General features: G+C 55.0%; 1 protein-coding gene across 7 annotated transcripts; it reads right to left on the minus strand.

Annotated features, from left to right (window-relative positions):
* Positions 1–1,975: 1,975 nt before the first annotated feature.
* Positions 1,976–23,289, minus strand: ABHD6 (abhydrolase domain containing 6, acylglycerol lipase). Of its 7 annotated transcripts, none has more exons than XM_040590794.1 (10): positions 17,576–17,699; positions 13,842–13,911; positions 12,042–12,189; positions 8,383–8,539; positions 7,859–7,972; positions 7,501–7,633; positions 6,074–6,231; positions 5,212–5,266; positions 4,641–4,741; positions 1,976–3,887 (listed from the first exon to the last, which is right to left on the minus strand). In XM_040590794.1, exons 3-10 carry the CDS (start codon positions 12,158–12,160, stop codon positions 3,711–3,713), a joined length of 1,014 nt encoding a protein of 337 aa, XP_040446728.1. In that variant the 5' UTR covers positions 12,161–12,189; positions 13,842–13,911; positions 17,576–17,699; the 3' UTR covers positions 1,976–3,710. The 7 variants fall into 7 exon arrangements, with proteins under 7 accessions (XP_040446728.1, XP_040446729.1, XP_040446732.1 ...); XM_040590795.1 differs by lacking the exon at positions 17,576–17,699 and adding an exon at positions 14,418–14,652; XM_040590798.1 differs by lacking the exon at positions 17,576–17,699 and adding an exon at positions 14,062–14,362.
* Between the last annotated feature and the right edge of the window lie 1,817 nt (positions 23,290–25,106).

Consider the following 25,106-nt stretch of genomic DNA (forward strand, 5'->3'; position numbering starts at 1 on the left):
GGGCAGGCAGGCAGGCAGGGGGCAGGCAGGCAGGCAGGCGGGCGGGCAGGCAGGCAGGCAGGCAGGGGGCAGGCAGGCAGGCAGGGGGCAGGCAGGCGGCGGGCAGACAGGCAGGGGGCAGGCAGGCAGGCAGGGGGCAGGCAGGCAGCGGGCAGGCAGGCAGCGGGCAGGCAGGCAGGGGGCAGGCAGCAGGCAGGCAGGCAGCAGGCAGAGCTGTCGGGCAGGGAACGGCAGCGAGAAGCCACCCAGTAGTAGTGGCCCAGCAAGTGTTCAAGGAATAATCCCAAACTGCCCCCAAGAGGCTGGTGTAGGGAAAAGGGTCTCCCGGAAGGAAAACTAACCAAACCCCCCCTCAGCCCCCCCCCCAAATCCTATATGGTTTCCTTGCTTTCACCATAAGTCTCGGCTGGAGGGTGCAGGCGGGGAGTCCTTGCCGCAGCCACAGGTGTCACGGGGAACGTGACCCCTCTGCTGTGTCCTGGTGTGCAGGGGTACGGGTGGGGGGCTGCAGTGCCCCCTCCCACAGTGGGTGAGAGAGCTGTGCCCCAAGCACTCCCATTGCGGCTTCCGTGGAACCGAGACGATTGAGAAACACATCGAGTCAGGGGAAGGTTCAGGCAGGTGATGGGCTCCCGGGGTGGGGGACACCCACGGCAGCACCCAAACCGAGGTGCCAGACACCACGAGCCTTGCAACCCTGGTTTATTCCCGTAATTACGAGGAAAGGCACACAAACACCAGGCAATGAACCAAACGGGAAATCCTCCCTCCCGCCATGCCAGGGTGCTCAGGCAACGTGCAGGTTCCCAGTGCCCAGGCTTGCCACGACGGATCCAGTGGTTCCCCTGTGGTTCCCCCAGCTCTGCCCACAGGACACCCAACCCCACCGGGAGGAGCAGGAGCTTCTGCCCCTTCCCAACCCCCCCCACAGCCAGGAACACAGCCTTACCTGGGGGGTGGCCGGGGCTCGCTGGGGGCCAGGGGGGCAGCAGCTGAGAAGAGGAGCAGAGCCCTTGCAGGGCATGGGGCTTTTCCGCTCCCAGCAGGAAATGAGAGTTAGTGGGAACAGCGACCAGTGTTACCAGGTGTGCTTCCAGGTGTGCTTCCAGCTGCAGGCAGCTTCCCACCCTGCCTTTTGGCAGTGCTGGGTGTGCTACAGGGCCAGCCTGGGCACGGGCACTGCGGGAACTGGCAAGCGGCAGCTGCCCTTGACTGTGCATGGAGCGAGTGGCACCCAGATCCCCCCTCCCCAATAGACCTGGGGATTTTTATTACTGAACCCTGAGAAGCTGCATGGTGTGATGCAGGTGCCCTGAGCTGCCCCAGCCCCTGCCTGCAGGTGAGGGGCCCCCCCATGCCCCCCCACTGCAGTAATGGATAGGTCTCCCGCAGCCACTGTCACCCTGACCCACGCATCACTGTTGCAGCAGGTGGGGTGCCATGGCAGGGGCATGATGTGCCAAGTGGGTACTCCCCAGCCCGCCCGCCCTGCAGCTCCTCTGTTAAACAAAGAAGCCAGGCCTCAACAGTCTCCTGGGGAATGGAGAAATGCAAATACTATTGCCTGGATATTGATGTAACATTATTCCTGGCACAGTGTATGAATTCAGTAGGACTTGTAATTACAGATGAAATTGGTATTTAACACCCTTTCAGGAGTCTTAAGAGAAATCTTGGCACTTAAAACCCAGCTCCCCTGCCCCTTGAGGTTTTATTTTGCTTCTTGAGTGTTTAGGGCAAACTCCTCTTAATAAAAAGAAAAAAGCAAAATTCATATTGTCTTTGAAGAGATGAGACTCAAGCCTTCCTGTCTTCACCACCTCTCTTGACATTATCAAATATTCCTTGGAGCAAAACCTGCATCTCCCAGAAATGTGGTGAGGAAAGAAGCAGAGCACGTCCCCTGCGTCATGCATCATCCCACACCACAGCCCTCTTCTTCCTCAAAGGAAAGAATAATCATTGCACAGTGGACTCCTTAAATCACTAGATTTTAATAGCCATATAAATCCTTTGCATACAGCACTCTATGGCACATGAGAAATCATATAGATACCCAAAAACTTTTTCTGGCTTTTACCACATAAAACTATCAGCATTTTTTTTTTTTTAATCAACTCCTGTAGTAGAAACAATAACCAAGCAATTAACAGCAAATTTCTACTTTTCTAAAAGAACAGTTTCATCTCTTAAAAAGAGCAGAGAAGCTGTCAGGGAGTTTCAGATATACAGACAGATCAGGGTACCTCAGAAAGACGGCGAGAAGACAGCTGTCAGCACCGCAAGCGTGCGTACCCAGCCTGCGGGGGGGCTCTACCAGCACCCAGTGTCTACCCACGAGAAGGGCTGGGGGTGACCAAGCGGTGACAGCCTGCTTCTTTGCCTTGGAGAGCACCACGCACTGCCTTGCCCTCCAGCAGCCATCAGTCCTGCCTGAGCCCAGGACCAGCCCCCTGCCCCTTGGGACACATGGCGAGGGACAGCAAGTGGGGAGGTGCAGGATCCGTCCCCGTACATCACCTTGCAGGCTGCAAAGCACAGCTTGTCTGCATTGTCCGTTTCTATCTATAATTTCACTTGGTCAGGAGTTATAATCATCGAGAGGACGCACAGGCACACCGTACCTTTCCGTGCCACCGCTCAGCACCTCACAGGCGAGCTGATCCCATCTCGCCGCCCAGCGAGCCTCGGATCCTGCATTCCCTGTGCTGCTCACATACACAGCCCACTCCCGCCCCTCACGCCTGGTTTCGGTGATGTTGGCATTCGCAGAATTCATGGAATTCATTAAGAAAATCATTATTTACATCAATGTGTTCAGCAGCGCAATGTGATAGACGAGCTGAGACAGGAGTTTGCCCGTTTGCTGACTCGCACCCTGCCCACGGGCTTTATTGCTGACTCGGGCTCGGGGGACCGAATCACCCTGGGAGGTTTCCATCCCTCTGGTTCACACAACGGCGTCGAAACTGCTGTCTGCGCCCCAAGTTTTCACTCACTATGTTCACCCTCAGGGAGAACCATCCCCTGGGCAAGGCGGGCTGCACAGACGCCGTACCCGGGGCACTGTTAAGGCATTACATATACACAGGAGTTGTTCGGGGATTTAAAAAAAACCCACTCAAAGTGTAAACATTTTTGTACATACAGTCATTGGACTTCCACACACGAAGTTTTCTCTTGTTTTCTGCATAAATCACGAGTTAAGGAGCTACACAAAGAGCACTCGAGCAGACGCCTGGAGCACTGGGGTTCTCTTACAGCACGGCAGCATGCAACGCGACGGACTCTAAGTAGTAGAAATATTGTAAGTCTCAGTCCAGGACGCTTCCGCCTTTCTACACTTCTTAAATAGTTTAGGTAAATGTCATTAACAACTATGTGCTGGTAACTCTGGTAAGATGGGCAGCTGCGTAAGGAGCTTCAGTACATGGCAAGGTTAGCGCTTGGTGATTTCAGCTTGTTTCTACTTTATCTCTAGGTAGAAAAGGGAGAGATTCTGCTTCCGTTCCTGTATCTATGGAGGTTGCTCAATGACCCCTAGGTCGCTGTGCTGGCGGTACTACAGGTTTAGGTATTCAGTGATTCTGCCTTCCTCAGGGACTTTGGCACATTCACCCCGCTTCGTACAAGATCCCTGAGAACTTATCAAAGCTGCAGTACTTTACAATTTAAAAGACCCGTCATGGCCTCTTGGCTCCCCACCATGCTCACGCCTGCTTCTTGTTGTTTTCCATGCTGTGCAGCAGCGCTAGGAACTCCAGGATGAGGTTGGCTGTCTTGCGGGGCCGCTCCACCACCACTGAGTGCCCGCAGTTCTCCAGGATGTACACATGGCAGTCTGGGATGGCGTTCGCTAAAACACTGGCACCAGAAACATCCAGGACCTGGATGGCCGGGGAAAAAACTCAGTCACTCCCACAGGCAGAGCTAGGTTTTGCTGGACACTGCAGAAACCCTGTTGGAGCTGCCTTTGCAAACCCAAGCAAGACGCTGAACAGGGATGCGGAGATGGTCCCTGTGACATCAGCCCCGTCCCATGGTACACGTGCCTGGGGACATGGCAGGGAGGCTGCCCAGTGCCAGTCTCAGCATGTGGCAGGGAACTCTCTTGGATGCTTTCTGGCTGCCAGCTCAGTGCAACGGGGTCATTGCCAGCAAACACTTGCACCTTTGCCTTTACAGAGCCCTTTGCATGCCTGCAGCTTGCCTCCTTCCCCCTCCCACTCCTCCCGATGTAACCGGCCCTGCGAAGCCCCATGCCTTTGCCTCGCTGCCTGCCCATGAATGACAGACACATCTCTCCCCAGGAGCCAGGACAATTCTTTTTGCAGGCAATTTATAACTCTTCCCAGCCCACACCTGCTGTGGCGCTGGCACCTGCCCCCTCGCCTTCCCCAGCCCTGGCTCTGCCCGCTCCTCCCTCTGGCCCCCTCCGGCCCCACGCTGGCTGTCAGCTTTCTGCCCATCACCCTGCCGAGCCCCTGTGTCAAAATGCACCAGGGATGGGGACACACGTGTGCCAGCTCCCCGCAGAGCAGCACACAGCTCAGCAGCACAGCCCACGCCATGCCCCCATGGATGGACACAGGCAGAGATGGAGACATGGTCCCCTGCCAGAGGTGGAGGGGGCTGCGTACCTGGTCTTGCTTTCCCCAGATGACCTGTGTTGGTGCTTTGATCTTGCTCATGTTCTCATGGAGAGAGTGCCTGGACTTTTCATCCACGATTTCTAAAAACACTGGTGGGGGCAAGAGGAGAGTCAGTTCTACAAGGGAGATGCTTTGCCTTCCCTTCTCGCAGGGGTCCTGCGGGCCAGCCCTACCAGTGTCCCCTCGCTAGGAAACCCAAGCAGGGGTGATGGGCAGAGCCCCAACGGGCTGTCCATGCACTGCCACCAAGCCCTGCTGTGAAAAGACCCTCCTCCAAGCCCATCTCCTTGTAAGTATTAGTACTAATTAACCCAGCTGGGAGGGTGAGGGTGAAGCAGCACGCCATTGCCCATGGGGGTGTAAGTGCATTGCTACCAGCAACCGAGGCGCATCCCCAAATCTGTTAATGACATTGCCCCCTCCCACCCTCAGCAAAGCAGCTGGGGGGTGCTGGGGCCAGCTGGCATGCAGGGGACATGGGGGCTGGGGACAGCCCATCCCCACAGCCCAGGGGTCTGGCTGGAAAGCCTGGTGAGAGGGGCTGCCGCTGCACACTTACGTTTCCGATAAAAATCATTGTGTGGGATGCGAACATCGACGAGGCCCTGAAGGATCTGCAGGGAAAGCAGAGGAGAGCTGCTGGGGGGGGGACCTGTACCCTGCATGGGGCTGAGCACACAAGAGGGCTGTGCCCGGCCACCCCTGCCCTGCACAACTCAGCACAGCTTCTTCCCAAGCACATCTGGCTGTCAAAACTGTGCTTAAGTAAGGTGTATTTCAGCAACAAGTATCTTTGTCTTTTATGATGCAAACCCGAATTTCTCCCCCAGGCCAGCTATCATAGTCAGCAGGCCCCCTCAGCCATGACTGTGCTTTTCTTCCTTCTTTTATTCTTTTGCCAGAAAACAAAAAAGGTCTTGGCATTACCTTACATTTTCTTCTTACTCTCCAATCTATTCATCCCAGACTTCCTAAGGAAAACCAGCTTAATGGTCAGCCCCTTGCCAAGTTCCTCTTGCCTGACAATGAGTGATTAACATTTCCATGGCTTTTGCTTAAAAAGCAGCAAACAATCCCCCTCCAGGCCAGACAACAGCCGCCTTAGTTATTTAACGCTTCCTGCCAGCCATACTTACTAAAAACCCCTTCGACATCCCAGCGTGCTGCCAAAGACCTCACTGGAGGAGGAATTTCAGCAGATGCTGCCAGAGAGAGCTGGGAAAAGTGGGTTTGAAGGGAAAGTGCTGGAAAGGTGCTGGGAGGGGGGCAGCGGGGGGCCGCCTGGGTGACAGTGGGGACGGCAGCGCTGGCTGCACGCCTGGCACCGCCTTGGCTGCCGTCACACAGGCTTGAGGAGAAGCAAACCCACTGCCCACTCCGAGCCCCCTTCCCCGGCCCTGCAGCCAGCCCTGGCTCCTCACCTGCTGTGGCACCTTGAAGCGAACGTAGGAGCAAAGCTTCAGCATATCCGCCATCTCCTCAGGCGTCGAGGGAATTAAAGGGATCCTGTCGATGCATTCGGACTCTTGCAGCTCCCGGAGCTGCTTAATGAACTTGCTGTCAGTGGTACTTGGCAGGCCTGGGTCAAACAAGAAGGGGGTTACAAGCTAAACCCCAGATGAGACCCCCAATAGCCCCAGTGATGGCGTATCGCTGTACCAACCTCCCTCAACTCTGTCTCTGCCCTCCTGCCTGCTTACTCATTAAAAAAACAAAAAGGGAGGTAGCAAGGAGGGAGGGGGGGGAAAATCTGTACCTACAGCAACCTTAATATGCACCCAGGGACCCCTCGGCCTCCCTCCTGCTCCAGGGCTGACAGCACTGAGCCCCTGGCATAACGTGAGGTGTATTCCCCGTAGACATGCACCAACGCTTTGGCAAAAACCCTAGCACTTAATTTTATGCAGCCAGCGGATGCAAATATTACTGCCTGTGCCTCGCCTGCCACAGCACAGGGTGGGACAGAACATTCCAGGAGCCCCATGTGCATGCACGGTGGCGGGGAAGATCCCCCGGCACCTTACCCCCAAACCCCTCTGCAGCCCCCACAGAGGGTCCACATCAGAAACACCCGGAGTCAGCCAGCAGCTCCCCCAGGGAGCAGCGGGCACCTTGCCGCCCACCGAGCCCATAGCCGGGTAACCTTCGCTTTGCTTCATCACTTATTTGTTGTCTGGGAGGCGCCTCCCTTGCCTGGGAGCAGGGAGGAGCTGCTCTAACCACCGGGATGCGGCAAAGCCCTTCCTGGCGGAGAAGCCCCCGCCGAACCACCCACGCCTCCTGCAGCTGCTCACGGCCCCGCTCCCCTGAGCCCCCCGGCCAAGGGGGTGGACGGGTGCTGCAGGGGCAGAGGGACACCCTGCTGACCTGCACCCAGCCCCTAAGCCCTCATCCCACTCAGAGCGCCCAAACCTGGGCGGACAGAGCCCCCCCAGCTCCCGAAGCCCCAGCCCTCCGTCACAGCGGGGCTCTCAAGGGGCCAGACTGGGCAGACTTTTCCCATTGCTGCCTGGTTCCTCCCCCCTAGCCAAGAGGCTGCAGACGTGCCATGTAAAATGCCTGCTTTCGGAAGGGAAAAGGCATTTTTGGCCAGAGCGGGATTTGTCCCATTTGGCCTAGTCCCAGCTGTAACCAAGGCACAGTGGGCAAACTCTGAAGCCCTGGAGAAAAGCAGTCAGGACAAGGCTGTGATTTCCTCCCGTGCCCTGCCAGAGACTTTCAGACTGTAAATACAAGCTATTTCAAAATGCTTTGCACTAAACCCCTGTTTTGCCTCCAGCACCACTCTGGGCTTTTGCACTGGCTCCTGCTTGCCCTCTCCCCGTCTCGCCTCCCCTGCGTTGCTCACCGGCAGGACAGATGAGGGTCAGGCTGCAAATGTCTTCTGGGTACTGAGCGGCGTAGACGCCGGCAACGTTTCCTCCCATGGAAGTGCCAACCAGATGAAAGGGCCTTCTGTTCAGCTTGATGCACTCCACGAACTGGCAGGGGAGCAGAAGGAGCATTGTTAGGGGAGAGGAAGCAACGGCATGGGGTCATGAGAGAGATTCAGCCCAAAAGCTTGAGGTTGGTGGTTCTGACTGCCTGGGAAGGGGGGGAGCAGGGCTGCACGAGGCAGGGCTCACCAGGCTGAGCATCCCTCATGTCCCCATGTCCCTCATGCCCCTGCATCCCTCTGCAGAGGCGATGCGATGCTGGAACGTTACCTGGTGTATTCTCTTAGCTTGCCCGCTAATGGAGTAATCGTCCAAGGCCGAGCGGGTCGTGCCCTCGTGCCCGGGCATGTCAACGCACACCAAGTGCAGGTTCTTTGGCAGGAACTGCAGAAACAAACCAGAGGTGGTTACGACGCAGGGGAACTGCTGTGAAGCCCATGGATGGAAACTGGTGACCACAGGTGGGAGCAGGGGGGACACTCTCAGCAGCCCCTGGTTACTCGTGCACCAGAATAAGTCAGCTCATGTACCAGGGATGACATGATGAGAAACAGTGGCCAAGATCTGCTTCCCATGGAGGAGGCAGGTACGTACTGCTCTTCCCCTGCAGCTCTGCATGTCATAGGGATGAAACGGATCCAACAAGCAATGAGCACAGAGCTAAGGAGGGTGTTTTTAGCATGTTACAGCCATCATCACATCCAATACATGCAACCGTTGGGTGCTCACACCACCCCTAAGCCCAGGACCATCAACTATTGCTAAGCAGCAACATGATAGAAATGGAGACCCACCTTGACTATGGACAGCCACATGTCTTTGTGGGCTGAGAACCCATGTAACATCAGGATGGATGGTCGGTATCCAGGTCTCCCTCTACAGGAATAACAAAACTGATAGTCATCGTAGTTTGCATATCTAACCTGCATGCCCAAAGCTCGGCGCCAGTACCTGGAAACAAGGAGAAAACACTAGTGAGTGAGGCAAGACCAGGGGCAAGTGGCAATATAAGCCAAGTGATAAGCCCAAACTCAGCCACCGATTTGCTGCTTTGCTAAGGCCAGTTAGGTTGGGCTCACACTGGTGCTGTCATAGGATTAACTGGGACTCGTTCTGAGCACCTGGTCCCTGGATTACATGCAATCCCCTACAGGTGTAGTACTGGTGGCTGGTTATCCATGGCTTCGCTGTAGATGGTGGAGACACTCTGTTCGTTAAAAACTTCAAAGAAGATCCTAAATAACAAATTTGGCAGTGGAAATGGGCCAAAATAACAATCATAAAACTGAAAATGCCCAAAGGTTGGTATGAGGAGAGAGAGAAGAGAGGTAGCACATGTGGCCAGGCAGTGTGCAGGATGGGCAGGCAAAGGGAGGCACTCGTTCCAGGTGGGTCATGGGTTTATTTGGGCACAGTCCTGCATCAATGGGAGAACATCACCCCACAGACAAGCAAGTCAGATCCCAGCCAAAACAACCATGTAACCCAGGAGCACCACAGACACCCAGCTCCCATATACCAACTGGACAACTTTTAAAAATGTATTTATACACATGCAAAGGACTAGAGGTGACCATCCTTACACCAGGTCAAACACCCCAGAAGATACCAGGCTAACCCCAGGGAAACCTGGATTGTTCCTCTGAAAGCAGAAGCAGACAGCTCCTGCCAGCGCATGCTTGCAGCCTGATCAAAGAGGATGCAGTGAAACTGCTGGCCAGAAGGGACCTGGACAGAGATTATCGGTGACACTTTGGACACATGATGTGTACGTGCAGTCCAAGACAAAGGAGCAGGCTCGCTTTCTCTGCATTTCCCCTGTGCCGAGATGTAACCCTTGTCAGCACAGCTACCGGGCTACTCCTGATGGCCAAGAAACCAGCAAATACTTTTACATGCAATATCAGAATTTATTTGAGATGTAAGAGCAAGGTCACCAATACTTCTGGGCTGTCCTAGCTCTCTGCCCACTCAAAGCTTATGCATAGTGCAATCCTCTTTAACATAATCCCTTTTTAGAGGGAGTTAGTGGGACTTAAGCAGCATCTCAGCTCTGTGCTGGTCCTACAAGGAGAGGCGAATTTCTCCCTGAATAAGTGTCTTAAGAGTCCTTGCCTCAAAGGCACCGGTGTAAACTACCAATGGGCAAGATGATAACATTTTTAGCAACTGATCCTAATGGATCAATTCAGCAGAAGGCAAAATAATCTGTGCAAAGCTGAACTGATCCCTCGCAAGGTGTTAACACGCTTAGTGGCAGTGGCTAAACTGATTAACCCTTGGTGGCAGAGCAGGCAGACTCTGGGGTCAGGGTCAGCAGGGCAGCCCTGGACATCACATCTGGCAGGGAGGCACATCAGGGGCAGGGGCGGGAGTGAGGCCATTGGTGACAGTGGCCTGGGGTGACTGTTGGCCGTGTCAGCTGAGAACACGCAGACTGGCAGTGAGGAGGAGGAGGAAGGGGGCAGCATGTGGTGGGAAAAGGGTGTCCCCCCCCGGCATCTCCTGGGAGAGGTGCCACAAAGCTGGAGCTGCACCGGGCTGAAGGGGGTGGGCAGCATGACATGCTGCCTGCCACCTCTCCTGCCTCTGCCGATGGGGAAACACAACGATTTTGCCCCCCAAAAAGCCAATTCAGAAAGAAGCAAATAGAAAAGGAAGAGTAAAGGGCAAACCCACTCTTCTCGCTCGCTGTCCTTAAGAGGTGCCCATGAAATGCAGAGCGCTGCAGTTACTCCTGCAAGATGCCAATGCTGCCAGAAACTCCAGGAGAGATGGGGGCACCTCCCCTCCAAAAGAAAACAGCCCCGCTGATCTCTGCTTACACGATCCCTCCCTCAACCAAACACAGACCGACAGTGCATTTTCACTCAGTCCCTAATTTGCAGCCCTGAAGGACAAGGCAGCAGGGTCTTCTCCAACACCCCCTCAACCTGGCTCTGCCAGGCTCCTGGCACCAGCCTCTTGTGCCTGCCATCCCTGCTCGTGGCTCTCCGATGGCTTCACCCTGACCACACTCCTTCTGCTCTGGTGTGGCAGCATTTCTCAGGTGATCCTCCTCTGAATCTGAGCCCATCGGGGTCCTCCCTAGCTTCTACTGGCTGCTCATAAGTCTGAAGAAAAAAAAAAAACAATCCTTGGACTAACAAACCTGGTACCATCTGGTCCTGCCCCAGGCAGCAGCCTGGATGTCCCCAGAGCAGGAGGCTGTCACACCGCTTGCTCCCTTGCGCAGAGTGACGTTTTGTCTCACAGCTCCCCACGCAAGAGGAAGAAATTCTCCCCAGTCTGGTCACTGGGGTTTTCATCCCATCTGCCCATGCCTCTCAGCCCACAGATGCTGTGATTAAAAGGTTGTTAATAAATGTGCCGTTAGAAACAGGCTTCATCACGCTGCTGTGTCTGAGTGCTGGGGTGGGCTAACGTCCTCCTCTCACAGGAGGTCACTTTGATTTGGAAACACCCCATGAGCAAAACTGCAGGAGCCACCATCTGCCAGCAGCATGTGAGGGCAGCCTGCTGCTGCTGCCTGCTGCTGCCTGCTGCTGCTTGCGCCGGGCAGTCAGCGCTGCCCTGGCTTCCAAAGGGAGCATTATTCCAGCTTTCCACCACAACAAACCCGGACAGGTAAGATGCCAGTGTGCTTATCATTGATTTCCAGGGACAGAGGAGGACTGAAGGATGCCTGCCTCCTGGTATCGGAGAGGGTAAGGTGCAAGAGGGTAAAGGAAAAGCATCATTCCATCTTCTCTGATGCTCCAGCTCAGAAGAGAGGGAAAGAATGAGAAAAGTCTCATCCATAACTACTAGTGAGAGAAAAGTCCCTGCCTGCCGGGCAGGCTGTTAACCAGGAGGGAGCATGTGAGCCTGGGGAGTCGCAGCAGAGCTGAGGATGCTCACCCCTACAGCGCACTGATGAGGTGGGAGGTCACTGGCCTGCTGGGTTTGCCAGGCTGGGGGACAGGGAGCAATGGCCATGCTTTTCCCAGCCGCAGTCCTGTGCTTGGGGGAAGCAACCCAGAAAGGCTCAGAGACATGCCGCGAGCTGGCACCGCAGCGGCAGCCTGGCCAGGAGTCCCTTGGTACAGCCCACCCAAGCCCCCCGGGAGCCTGCGCCCATGGCCACCCCAGGATGGTGGGATGCCAGCAGCCCAGCTGAGGCTGCCCCAACAGACATAAGCCTCAGCAGCAAAAATGCAGTAAGAAAATGCCATTTTCTTCTCCCAGACATGCTTAAAGCTACACACAGCTGGCATGCCCCCAGAAAACCCCCTCCTCACCTGCTCCTATTGCCATCACGGGCGGAAACATCCACCTCCATCCATGCCACCTTGCTGCCCACGGGCTCTTTCCACCAAGACCCGTGTGCCTGCACGTGTGTGTGGATCTGCTTGTGAACAGCTGTAATTCCACCCCCATGCTAAAATGAGAGCAGCTGGGCTAATGAACTCACCAGTAGTAGATGCGGATAAGTGCTGAGGGCCAGAGGAGGAATGAGGCCACAAAGGCCAGGATGGGGATGGCCAGGGTGCCACCGGCGATGACAAACATGTTCAGCACGTCCAGGTCCATGCTGCTTTCCAGCACCTGGCCTCACCTGCCTGCATGAGCAGAGATGATGATAAGTCAATGTTAAATGAGATCTCTGCTACCAGAAGGAGAGGAAAGAGGCTCTGAGAGAGGCAAAGGATATCACTCAGAGCACAGAAAAGTCTTTTTCAGTTTTAAAACTTGATTATTTCTTCTGGCTCCTTAATGAATCTAATTATCGCTATGTTATCCTCCCAGGAGAGCACATCTCAAACAGGCAATGAGCCTCACAACAGGCATGGACCACGTCTGGCGTGACAGGGCATGGTATGGCCTTCGAGCACTTTGCAAACACAGGAAGCGCAGCCCCCTGCCCCAATGGGTGCAGGCAGCCCTTCCCCCCTGATGGGCACAGGCAGCCCTTCCCCCCGGTGGGTGCAGGCAGGGCTGGCTTAATGAAGGCTCCACGTTGCTTTTCGGAAGCAGGTGTCCAGCTCCGGCTCCCCTCCCCCTGCCCAATCCCAAATCCCCAGCACACAACCACTGACCTAGAATTGATGGCTCAAGCCCAGCTCTCATTACCACTCCACACAGGCACCAACTAATCAGGGGAGCAGAGCCTATTAATGGGCTCGGAAACTGAAGGAAACAACCTGGCAGGGCACTCTTTGGCAACCAGCCCTTATCTGAGACAAAATCATCCCTTCATCACAGCACTCGCTGCTGATCACAGGTCCCTATCCCAACTCCCAGGTATCCTTTGGACAAACCTCAAGGGTGGCGGGCATAGGACACAGGGTGCAATGGTGAGCTCTCACGCAACGCTGTGCTTGTCCCTGAACTCGCCCCACCACAGGCAGCTGGGATATATTCTTCTCATTAAGAGATTAAACCCTGTCGCACACACGTCTCCTCTAATTCCCCCTCGTCCTTTCCTCGGCACTAGCTCTTTTGTCACACATTTACAAAACGAAACATCCTCAATGCCTGCCCCCCCACCAGCCATCCCCCCCTGTCACCACCTCCACATTTCTCCGTGCCTGGCTGGTCAGATTTATTTCTGCTTCCTGCAAGACCCACGGCGGTATGCGGTATGTTGTATGTTATGCCATGAAGCAGGAACACAATCGCCACGGTCACATCCTCTCCCCCTCCGACACCGTCACACTGGATCACATCAAATGCCCACATTACACATGACCAAGAAAAACAGTTCACAGAACCTCTGAAGCAACGACCACATTTACCCTCTTCCCCCAGGGAAGACAATCATAACTGAAATCTGAGGAATACTGTAAATATTTCCACCAGGAACCTCCTTAACAAAGCTAAACCTCACTTCCTCCTTCAAGCCTCAACAACACGCCATTATTCGTTTAATTAACATTTTGTAGGAAGATCTTTGATCTCTGCACAGCTTGTTCATAGATAAACACTTCGTGCAACAGACAAACCTTGTACACGACAGCAGGGCTGCACGGGAGCCCACCTGAGAGCATCTGCTGCCTTTTGCTATGTCACTAAAACAGGGAAGAAATCAAGCAGGGAAAATTGCTGTCATTCCCAGTGGCGACCCGTAACAAGGGAAGATCGCAGCTAGGGAAAAGCGTGGGGTGGCGGGAGCCCCTGTGCTCCCCGGCACAAGGTCATGGTCACCGCCTCCGCCGCCTCCACAGCTCTTGGAAAGCAAAACAAGGAGAAAGCCTTTAAAAGCCCAGCTTACTTTGCAGAGATCCCCTCCTCCTCTCGGCACAGGTTCCGCTCGCTGTGAGTAGTGGCAGTGTCTGAAAACACTGTCAGAAGAGGAAAAAAAAAAACGGTTAAAATCACACTCCTGCTTTTTCTTCCCCTTTCAGGCTTGGTAGCCTGGCAAGATCGCGAGCTTCGAGTATTTAAGCCACCAGCTTCCCTTCAAGATGCCTCATCTTCACCTTCTGACCAACCTTTCCCCTGTTTATGTAAATACGGTCTTTTGTACAATAAAGCCAAACGAGGGCACTTGTTCCAAGCAGGAGCAAAGTGCAGGCTGCCATCAGAGACGAAGCGAAAGCCGGCGTGGCGCGGCGGGGAGAGCCACTGCCAGCAGCCCCCGCCGCGGCAGGGCTGCATGGCACCCAGCAAAATGGGGCTCACGGTTGCGCTTCAGGTGATTACAGCTATTAGAACAAAGCCAGCTAAGCTGCTTCCCATCCCTTTCCTCTTCGTCTTAAACGTATTTTTCCAAGGGCTGTCAGTCCTCCCCCCCCCAGCCCTCCCTATGCGAGTCAGGCTGAAGCGTAGCGCAGCCGCAGGAAATTACTGGAGAGGCAGGAAAACACTGGGCTGAGCTCGCCGGCAGCTTTTGGCCGTGGAAATTCAGGCTGGAGGCTCAGCGGGAGCACCGGAGCACAGCGGATGCGCTTGGAGCCAGAAAATCTCTGAGCTATCCCCACTGCCACGGCTGTGGGGCCGGGGGCACCCCGGGGGCTCCTGTCCCCATTGTGCCACAGCCTTTCAGCAAGGCCACGGCAGCCACCGCTCACCACGTGAGCCCCGGCGCCCAATGCCGGCCACACGCACCCGCCAGCCCCGCTCGGGGCCCCCGTCATCCATGGGTGCTGGGGGGGAACGCTCGGGGAGCCCCCTGGAGCAGCCAAGCCCCCCTCTGCGTGGGCAGAGCATCGCCACAGATTTCCATGGCTACCTCTGGTGGAGGCAGCGGGAAGGAAAACGCTGGCAGGTCCAGCTCTGCAGCTGGGGGCAGCCTCCATCACCCCAGTCTGCAGCACCCCCAGCCCCATAAAGCCACCTCTGCACCCAGCAGTGCTGCGGGGACACTGGCTTCCCAAAGCCATACAGGAGCACCTGTGGTGCCACCACCCTGCAACGGTGCTTTGCCCAGGGGGTGATCACCCTCGCTGCTGCACCAGCACCAGGGACTGGAGCGAGCAGCACTGCCCCAGGCCCTGGCACAGTCCTTGCTACCAGCAAGAGAGACATCATGGCCTTAGAAATAAAAGTGAGCCCGCTGGTAACAGCTGTAAGTCTTCAGATCACAGCTCATCCATCACTTTGAGATGCCCTGTGACCAAAAGTCACAGCAAATGGCCCCAGGCATGCTACTGCTTCTTGGAAGGCTCTCCAAGTACCTCATAAATTAACTTGAAAACATCAATTAGTCTGATAAATGCCGTGTGATCACGCAGTGATAAAGCCAAGCGTGCTGTGCACACCACTGGGCACAGGATGCCAAACCAGAAGTACCGGTTCCCACGCTGGCAGCCCAGTCGCAGGCACTAGCCACCGCGGCCCCTGAGTCCCACCTGGGAGGACCCCCCAAACAAGCCACCCCAGGTAATGAGATGGACCCAGGACAGATGCTAAGGGGAGGCTCCATGTCTCCTGCTTCCTGCCCTGCGCCAAATTCAAGCAGGGGGCTCATCACGTGCAAACAGAGGGGCTGAGAGGCCGGAGGGGGCTGCTGCAGAGGACAGCAAGTTGATGACAGTTCCCAGGGCCACTGGCCAAAGGAACAACAAATGACTGTGAGCAAGGTTTGAACCCACATCGGGTTTTTTTCTCTTTCAAGCTCAGTGGGTAACATCGGAGAGGCTGGAAAAGACCCAACAGTGCAACTCAAGTGTAACATAGGTGTTTTTCCAGGCCCCACATAAGATGCAGCGGCAGCAGCACACCTCAGTGTGTGGGATAAAAACCCTGCGTTTAGCTCTAAAAGAAAAAAAAAAAAAAAAAAAAAAAAAGAATCTCACAAATGTGAAAGCGGTTCAGCTTGTTACCCAGGGAGACAGGAGACTTCACCAGGACCAGCATCTCCCGCAGAGCCAGCCTCTCTGATGGGGTGAGAGCTGGTGGGGGATGCTGGGGGGCATGCTGGGCTGCAGCACAAAAGCCTTCACAAGGTGGAAGGTCTTAACTGGGAAGGGGAGAGCGGCAGCTAATGCGCTGGGCAGCCCCGTGCAAGGCCAGGGAGGGTTTCCACAGCGCAGGAATTGCACGGCTGTGCCCACTGACCAGAGATGATGAAATTCAAGCACAGAGGTTCAAGCGGGCTGCGCTCAGTGGGTCTGGGATGCAACACCAGGGCTACTGCCCTGCACTCAGTGTTGCACTCAGCGCTCCCTGTGCCCAGACCAGCCCATGCCTGGCCAACAACAAATTTAAAAATTCCAAGTAGCTGAAAGCTAAGCAGCACATTTAGGCATACTTTTTTTTTTTTTTTTTTTTAAAGCTGAAGAAGAAGAAACATCAACCAATTTTAAGATCCCACTGCAGAAACAAGGGGCTTTGACATGCCTCAGTAGCTGAGATGAGGCCCCCAGAAACCCTGACTCACACCACTAACCATGTAAGACAAAACCCCCAAAACATGCAAGTGAGCCATTTCCCTTGGAAACCGCCTCCCCCTTGGCATCCTCAGCAGCCAGAAAAAATAATATTAACCATAAACAACAACATTCCTCCGTGGTATAATTTGCAGTGCGATCTTCCAGATGCCAATCACAGTGACATTATAATTTAAGATCTATTCATATTTGAAAGATCTCTGTCAATTAGCCAGCCAGCTCTCAATCTTAATCCAGCCTCTGAGGGCTGAGAGTAGGAAACATGCCCTTTCACCTTCATTTATTTATAGATGGCAGAAATGAGATCATTATTTCTGCAGTGCTGTTTTGCACAACGTGCATCTCTGACCCTGTGTCTGTGCCACACAGCTCTTAAACGTGAGCCGGAGAGTCTGGGCTGGGCCCCATCCCCGCTGCTGCACCCTGGGCTGGGAACAGGCAGGGATGAGCCGTTAGCGTCACTGCCAGCCAGCCTGGGGACAAGGTGGCTGAAAAGCACGACTGGAGCAGGCTGTGCTTCCAGCCAGCTGCTGGTTTAAAAATTTGTAACGTGCTTGTCCTCCTTCCGGACCTGTCACCATCCCCATCCTGCCGCACACGCACGCAGCGGAGGATGCACGGCCCATCTGATGTCACGAGTGCGCCCGGACTCAGCCCTCTCCTGTGTGTGTGTGTGTGTGTGTGAAAGAGTTGGGGAGGGATGGGGTAGGGGTACCGGGGGGCCACCTCCAGGTTCCCCCTTCCAGCACACAGCCCCCCCTGCCAAGGCGTCATCCTCCAGGAAAATGCCTGCATCCTTCAAACAGCAGCAGCGAGATGCAGCGCTGCTCTCCTGCCCTTCATGCCCCGTTTTCTGATTGTGGTTCGGGGGCGGAATTTTAAGGCGAATTAATTCAATATTTTAAATATATATCTTTTAAATTATTTCTTGCATTTTGGCTTTGCTGCTGATTTCCTCCCCACCCCCAGCCATGCCAGGGTTGGGACCGGAGGGGTCCGGGGGGAGGGGTGGGGTGCCCGGATGCCCCCGCGTCCGGGCCCCTCCCCCCCCGCGGACCCCTCCGGTCCCGGTATTGCTACCGTCAGCCCCGCATCCCGCCCCCCCGCCTCTCACCGTGCCGATCCGAGCCGTGCCGGGCCGCAATGGCAGCGCTGAGCGGCGAAACGCGGCGGCTCCGTTGCGCCCTCCCCCCGCGCCGGTGCGGCTCCGCGGGGGCGCAGCGGAGCGCGGCGGCGAGGCGGGGATGCGGCGCGGCTGTGCGCGGCGCGGTGCGGTGCGGGGGGGAGCCTAGGGGGGATGCAACCGGGTTGAAAGGGAGGTGCAACAGGAGTGGGGGGTACAACGGGGTGTAAGGGGGGTGAAAGGGGTGTAAGGGGGTACAACGGGGCTACAACGCGGCTACAACGGGACTTCAGTGGAGGTGCAAGGGTGGATGCAATAGGGCTGAAGTGGGGGTGCAAGAGGGGATGTGATGCAGCTTCTGTGGGGGTAGAAGGGGGGCGGCAATGGGGGGCTGCGGTGGGGCTGCAACGGGACACGTGATGGGACTTCAGTGGAGGTGCAAAGGGGGGTGCAATAGGGTTGTAGCAGGGTGCAAGGGGGAGGGTGTAACAAGGGTGCAAGGGGGGGACGTTATGGGGCTTCCATGGGTTGCAAGGTGGACACGGTGCCACTGCAGTGGGGCTGTGCAAGGGGGTACAACAGGGGTGCAAGGGGGGGGTGCAACAGGAGGGTGGTGGGAGGTGCAAAGAGGCCATGAGGGGGATACAATAGGTTGCAGAGGGGATGCAAGGAGACTGCAATGGGGATAGAACAGGGATAAAACAGGGGTGCAAGTGGTCTGCAATGGGATGCAAAGGGAGTGTGAAGGGGATATAACTGGGTGGGAAGGGGCTGCAATGAGGCTGCAACACGAGTACAGGGGGGATACAGCAGGGGTACAAGAGGAATAGGGACAGTAAGTCAGGGATAGGGTAGGAATGCTGCAATGAGGCTACAAAATCACTCCAGCCAGGGGTGCAAGAGGCAATGTGATGTGGCTGTAACACAGCAGTTCAAGAGGCAGTGCATCAGGGAGTGCAAGGGGGTGCAGTGGGCAACGAAATGTAGCTGCAACAGGGATACAACAGGGATGTAAGGGGACATTCAAAGGAGACGCAGCAGGGGTACAAGGAGGATGCAATGAGGCTAGAGAAGTTGTACAATGGATTGCCATGGGGATGCAACAGGGATAAAAAAGGGAAAGTGATATGGCTGCAACAAGATTACAACAAGGAGATACAAGGGTAGTTACAACAGAGGTGTAAAGGCGATGCAATACAACTGCCACAGAGATACAAAGGGGAATGCAGTGCTGCACTCTGCACAGACAGCATACAGCCCCCTTGCACAAGGCCTGGGACCAGGCTTGAGGGTGGGGGACGTCTGACCATTTCCCAGGTCCTGGGATGGGGCTGTGGTCAGGGGGCACAGAGCTCTGCCCCATTTCCCGTGGCAAGAGCACAAAGGTTGAAATCAGAGCATCCCACTGTTACTTTTACACCTGAAATAGGATTTTTAAGCCTGCCATTTAAGTTACAAGCTTGTTACCTGCCCTCTCTTCCCAAGAGATGACGCTGGTCTCAAAAGCTGCATTTCAACCTGCATTTAAGATCTGCTCTGATTTTTCTTAAAACTGCTACCCAAATCCTTTTGCTATAAGCAAATTTACTTTCATTCCCCCCGAGTCACATATCAGGTTGGTATACACCTTTAAGATACATCCCCAAAATACAAGAAAACTTAAATAAATTGGAAACGAGATCAGCTCCTGAGTAAATGCAACCAAATTGGGTCAAATGCTTACTACATCTGCACTTTGATAGAGGATGTCCCTTTGGTCTCGTAGGCTGGGGGAGCTGAGCGAAGGAGGTGTAAAGGGCTTTCCAGGTCAGAGTTTACTATAACAACCAAAAGCTTTTGATAACATGAGCTGTCAGAGAGATCTATAACCAAAATCGAGGTTTTTAGGTGGCCCAGTGAAGGCGAGGCACAGCTTCATGCAGGTTTTGTTGGGTTTTGTTTGAAGTGCTTTCCCAGTCACACTAGGCTAAGCAAAGATGAGCTTCCAATAAGGTGACCTAAGCAGACACGGGAGGTATTTCACAAGCCTTTAAACGTTGTTTGCAGTCGTATTTGTTTGTTCAACTTTCTTGTGCACCACCCCAGGATCCCACGGGACATGTGCAGGGCAGCGCTGACTCACGCCAGGGATGGATTACCCACCATGTGGTTATTCCAGGCCACCTGCTGGGAATGCCCCTGGAAATAGTCATTGCAAATGATGGCTCTTAAAATAGAGAAGCTGAAGCAGAGACCTGTGGTGGTTTTATGTCGAAACATGCCATGAGCTAACCGGGGAACGAACTCTTGCAATCTCAGCATGCAGCCACAGGGAATTGTCATTGACTCCTTTGTGTCGATGGGGAAAGGAGGGATCTTCAGGGCTGTCCTGAGCCAGCCACTGCCAAGATGAGGCCACGGCTTCAAGAGGCCACAGCCCCCACGAGGCAGTCGGCAGCACCGTGATGACTTTGCTGGGCAGGGGCCAAGGCTGTTTCTCCATCCCAGCACACTGCAGAAGACCTCAGGCTCTCCAGGTGGCATGGGGGGCCACGGGGGAGCACAGGGCATGGCTGAGAGCAGATGAGCACTTCAGGAAAGCCCCAGCAGCTCCCTGGGCACCTCCCTGAGGACGCTGCAAAGCCATTTTTGGGGTGGCTGCAGCATGGCAAGCTCAAATTAAAGGCCAGTGCCTGCACTGACCTGCCCTGTGTGTTTTGTTTCTCCTCTCAGCCCACAGACACAAGTCATCACACAGCTGTGGCAGCTGACAAGGGCCGAGTCACCCCCCAAGGCTGCCAGTGTTTTGGAGCCCAATGCCAGCTATCCTGGTCCTCAGACAAAAATTCCTCATTCCTAATGCCAGTGTCAGGAGCTGGGCTTCCCACTGGCACATCAGCACAGCTTTGATGCTGTGAGCAGGGCGGTGGGTGACTTATGTATGATCCAGTTAGAAAAAAAATGTGTTTCTAAATTCAGCGTAGCCACAGGAATTAAAAAAAAAAAAATCAAAAAAAACCAAAACCAAGAACGAGAAAATAGCTGTCCTGTGTCCCCAGAAATGAGGCAGCGAGACTTTCACCTAAACTGTCTTCTTTTCCATAGGAAGATGGAAGCTTTGGTTGGATTCAGGCCAAGGTTGCTGTGGAGAACTGAAGCTTCTATCCCACCGAGCTGAGGGGCAGGGCTGCTCCACCAGATGAGAAGCTTCCATGTTATTTTCCACTGCTGGGCGATGAAGCCCCAGGGAACACGGCGGGATTGTTTGCAACCACAACAAGTGGCGGCGTGCCACTTTGGTGAGGTGAATCAGCTTCCCAGGTGACTCATTCTGTCCATTTCCACTTGCGGTGTTGGCCCTGCGACACAACACCCCCAGCAGTCCCCAGTGGGCACAGGAGGGCACCAGGCAGGTGGGTGCCCCCTGAACCTGGCATGTCCCCACAGCCCACCCATGGGACCTGCTGCTGAGGAACAGCTCACCATGCCCCGGGCAGAGGGCAACTTTAATGACATACACCTGCCAAAACCAGCCCCCCAGGGCAGGGATAGGATCTCAGCTCGCCCCAGCTTGCAGACAGCAGCTCCCAGTGAGCACGGGGGTAAATAACTTCTCCAGCATCACTCTGGGCAGCTGCCCCAACACACTGCAGCAGCTTCCTTGCACAGCCTGGGACAAACACAGGAACGAACTCTCCTAACTTTTACAATGTTATAAAGCAAAACCTACTTGCCTGTTAAGAGCTTTAAATAATACTTTCTTTAATCAAAGTTAATGCGTGTATTACACACATTTTAATTACATCTTTAACTGCTAACAATAAGGTGTACTCAGCTTCACAAAACCCTCCTTATTTGGTGGCTGTGGTATCGGTACGGAGGGGTAACGTCAAAGCTTTGCCTTGTCATCATGCATCAAGCCTGTATTTCAGATTACTGTGTGCTCTCCTACAATCTCGGGTAAGTGGCCTTGCTCGAGAAACCTAAACCATGAGGTGTTTTCCCTTGAACTGCTTTAGCAGGCAGGCATTCATATTCAAACAGCTACTTGAACAATACCGACATATTCAGCTGAAACGGAAAACCCTACCGGAGTCCTGTACCAGCAAAGGAGTTATGCCCCAACAGCTATTTATTAAGTAGGACACGTATTTTCCAGAATGAGAAATAAAAATTAAGTATCAAAGACGACCCTACTGATTCAAAACATACCATGTATCTTGCAAACCACATATTTTTACCCTCAGTCATACTGAATTTCCAGAGGGTCACGCCGGGATGCTTATTGCCGTTAAACTGACACTGCAGCCACTTCCGAAATGACCATACTGGGTCTACAGCCCGACCGGGAACTTCACCAACACAAAATGGTCCGAGTGCTTTGCTACTTATTAACCTGAAATTCCGGGAGACTGTGATAAAATACTCTGTCCCATGGTCGTGATAAGGTCACCGAGAGTCCAAGGGTCGTTTCATTTGCTCAAAGGAATCTACTTTTCTGGTGACGCTGGTGACTTCGGGGCTGGCCCTTCCTGCTCTCCCACAGACCTCCCCTCACTGCGGCAGATGTTGACAGAGCTGAAGTTTGGGTGAAAATGATAAAAATTAAGAGACATTCAACACCTTAAAACCTGGCACATGGGGAGGGGAGCATGTGGGCCCCTTGCCTGAAATACAGGTGCGGCGGCATCTGGAGAACACCAGCCTGGAGGTGCCAGTTCCCTCACATGCCACCACTACCCTCTGCCCACGCTGCCAGTGCTTCCCCGAGCCACACGCTCCCTTTTGGGGGGGACAGGCTTATGGGGGTGCTGAACGGGGCAGCAGGGACACCCTGATGGGCTGGGGCTCGGGCAGGCTGGGCCAGCCTCGGTGCCCTTTGCAGGAGGTGTCCAGCAGTGCTGGTGTCCCCAGTGGTGCCAGACCTCCCACCAGCACACAGACACCACGCTTTACCCACAGGAGAAATAAAGCTTCAGCGTAGTTTTCAGGCACCCTAGGGTGACTTTGTGGCCCACAGGTGCTTCCCCCACGGAGCAGCCCGTGAGTCACACTGCTCCTCAAGCCCAGAATAGGCTTCCTCTGCCAGGGCAGGAGGGGATGTGGGCTTGCCCGCGGTGTCTCCCTCCGGGCCTCCCAGAAAGACACAGGAAACTTCAGAGATCCTCTCAGTCTGTCTCTGCCAGCAAAAACAAAGCTGTGGGTGCCCTGCGAGGCAGCCAGAGCTGCGGCCGAAAGGAAGCGGCTGCGCCTGAGGGTTGAGGAGGAACTCCCACATCGCTGCTGAACCCTTGCACCTCTGCTGCCCCACGGAGACTCCAAATAGGCATATGATAGACAAACACATCCCACCCCATCCATCCCCCAACACCTTACTGGGAGCAGAAGGAAGACAGAGGGCTGAAGCACTGCTTCGGAGACAGCAGCCACAGCCCCCATGTGCTCAGCATGGGGTGTCAGTGATGCTCGGCTAAAGGATGCTCAGGAGCAGCAGGCAGGGCCTGGGCAACACCTACCTAGTGCTTTAAGTTCTTGCCCAGGCTGGCTTTGGCCAGCAGCTCCATCAACTGCCTCTCCTCCCCTGGGAGCGGGGAGCAGCTGAGGAGGGGCTTAATTAGGGAATGTCTTGCAGGTGCTGCTCAGCTGGATATGATGTCCCTCACCCAGCATCATTCAGAGTAGGGGCAAAACCCCAACCCAGGTTGGTTTCACCAGCAGCTTCACCCCTCTTGTGCAAGACCAGGACAGCCCTGAACTGGTAGGGTTCACAAGCCCGCATCGAGTGGGTGTTATGGCCTGATAAGGAGCAAAGAGTACATGCACAGAAAGTGCAGTAAACAGAGAGATAAAGCAGCGCAGAAAAGAGTGTGAGCTCTCCGTGTGTCCCCCACGGGTCACCTCGCTGCTGCCCGTCCCTGCAGAGGGTGGCTCTGCCTGTCCCGCTGATAACGCCTGGAGTGAAGGGCAAGGGGGAGGCTGATAAACAAGCAGCCCTGGGGACAAACACGGCATCGACGAAGTGCGGTTCAGGGTTAAATCCCTCAGAGGCACCACAACAAACATTTGCTTTCTGACGCCAGTGTAGCCAAAGCGACCCTGGTTTTAGAGGGAGATCCCAGTTTTGATGATTCTGACCCTGAGGCTGCAGCCGCCATTGCAAGCCCTTGGCTCACACTGTGCTTTTAGCAAGGTCGGATGAGAGATTTACAACCCCCTAAGCCATTGCTTTCCCTGCCTTTTTATTAGTTCCCTGCAGACCCTACCCTGCCTGAGGCTGGCTCGTTAGAGACCCGGCAGGCAGAAAGCCAGCACCCTACAACCCCTCTTATTTCGGAGAGTGGCACCAGGCTCCCCAAGCAGCCGTGTTCATTAGCAAGCAGCAGGACAGCACGCCCCTTGCTAGCAGCAGCTGCTCCAAATCCCAGTCGAGCCAAAACGGAGCTGTGGTGCCCGTAGCCACACTCCCAGCACCCACCCTGGAGAGCTGCGGCTGCCTCCCCAGCAAGCCCTGAATCTCACTGCTTCCAGCTGTGCCACATTTTTGGGAGTCCCCCCCCCCCATGCGCTGCATTTTGTGCCAGCTCCACCTGAGCCTGTTTAACTGATTTAGACAGTGTCAGGAGTCATGCACTGGTGCTTCTGGATCTAGATCTGCATGGGCAGCTGTGCAGGCAGGGCAGCAGGGTGCAAGCAGGCTGCATGGCCATTTTCAGGAAAAGGAGGGAGGATGTGAAAGCACCCTGTAAGCACAGGGAAAAAAAATCAAAGGCCATTATAGATGCCATTTAGCCTGACTTCTTGTTATACATCCCATCGTTGTATCTGATTGGGGGCCGACAAACGCGTGTCTGGCACGCGGCGGAGGAGTAAGGGAGGGCAGGGGGATGGTTTCCCTGCAAAAGCTGCTCAGTACGACCAAGCCATCCCAGCTACAGCATCCTCACTCGAGTGGCACCTTGGCCAAACTTGTGTGTCCCCTTCTACCACACAGCACGAGCCAGACCCACGTGCACACATCTTGGGTCACCAGCCTAAGACTGCTACACTGGGGACACTTGGCCAGGCGCCTGGGGGGCAGCGCCTGGGGGCATCGTGTACCTTCTCACAGCTGCACTGCAGCGGCTGAGCCAGCAGCCTCCCCCTTAGCAGTGGGCAAACAAATGTGACCATCCCACAGCAGAGCACATCACAGCTCTGGGCAGAGGGAGAAGTGGGTAAAAGTGCACAGCCTGGGGCAACAGACAGTTCATTGCTTTCTTATGGCGTGACTTTCCAACCACCACGAAAGCAGAACAAAACGTGGACATGGTCAAAACCTCCATGTCCAGGGTGTCCCACCACCATCAGCTTCCACTGGGGCTTCTGGTGTTCACCTCCTCCAGACCCCCTCTTCTCCCCACTGCTGCTTCCCAGACCCTTTCGCCATCTCTCCATCCACCTCCTGGTCTTGACCTCTAGTCTGGGGTGGCCCAGGGAGCCTGGTCCTGCCCCAGCACTGCCTGGGGTGGTCCCAGCCGGTACCCAGGCATGGCAGGCATCCCAC

Source organism: Falco naumanni, chromosome 4 (assembly GCF_017639655.2).
Source record: "Falco naumanni isolate bFalNau1 chromosome 4, bFalNau1.pat, whole genome shotgun sequence".
NCBI classification, from domain to species: Eukaryota; Metazoa; Chordata; class Aves; order Falconiformes; family Falconidae; genus Falco; species Falco naumanni.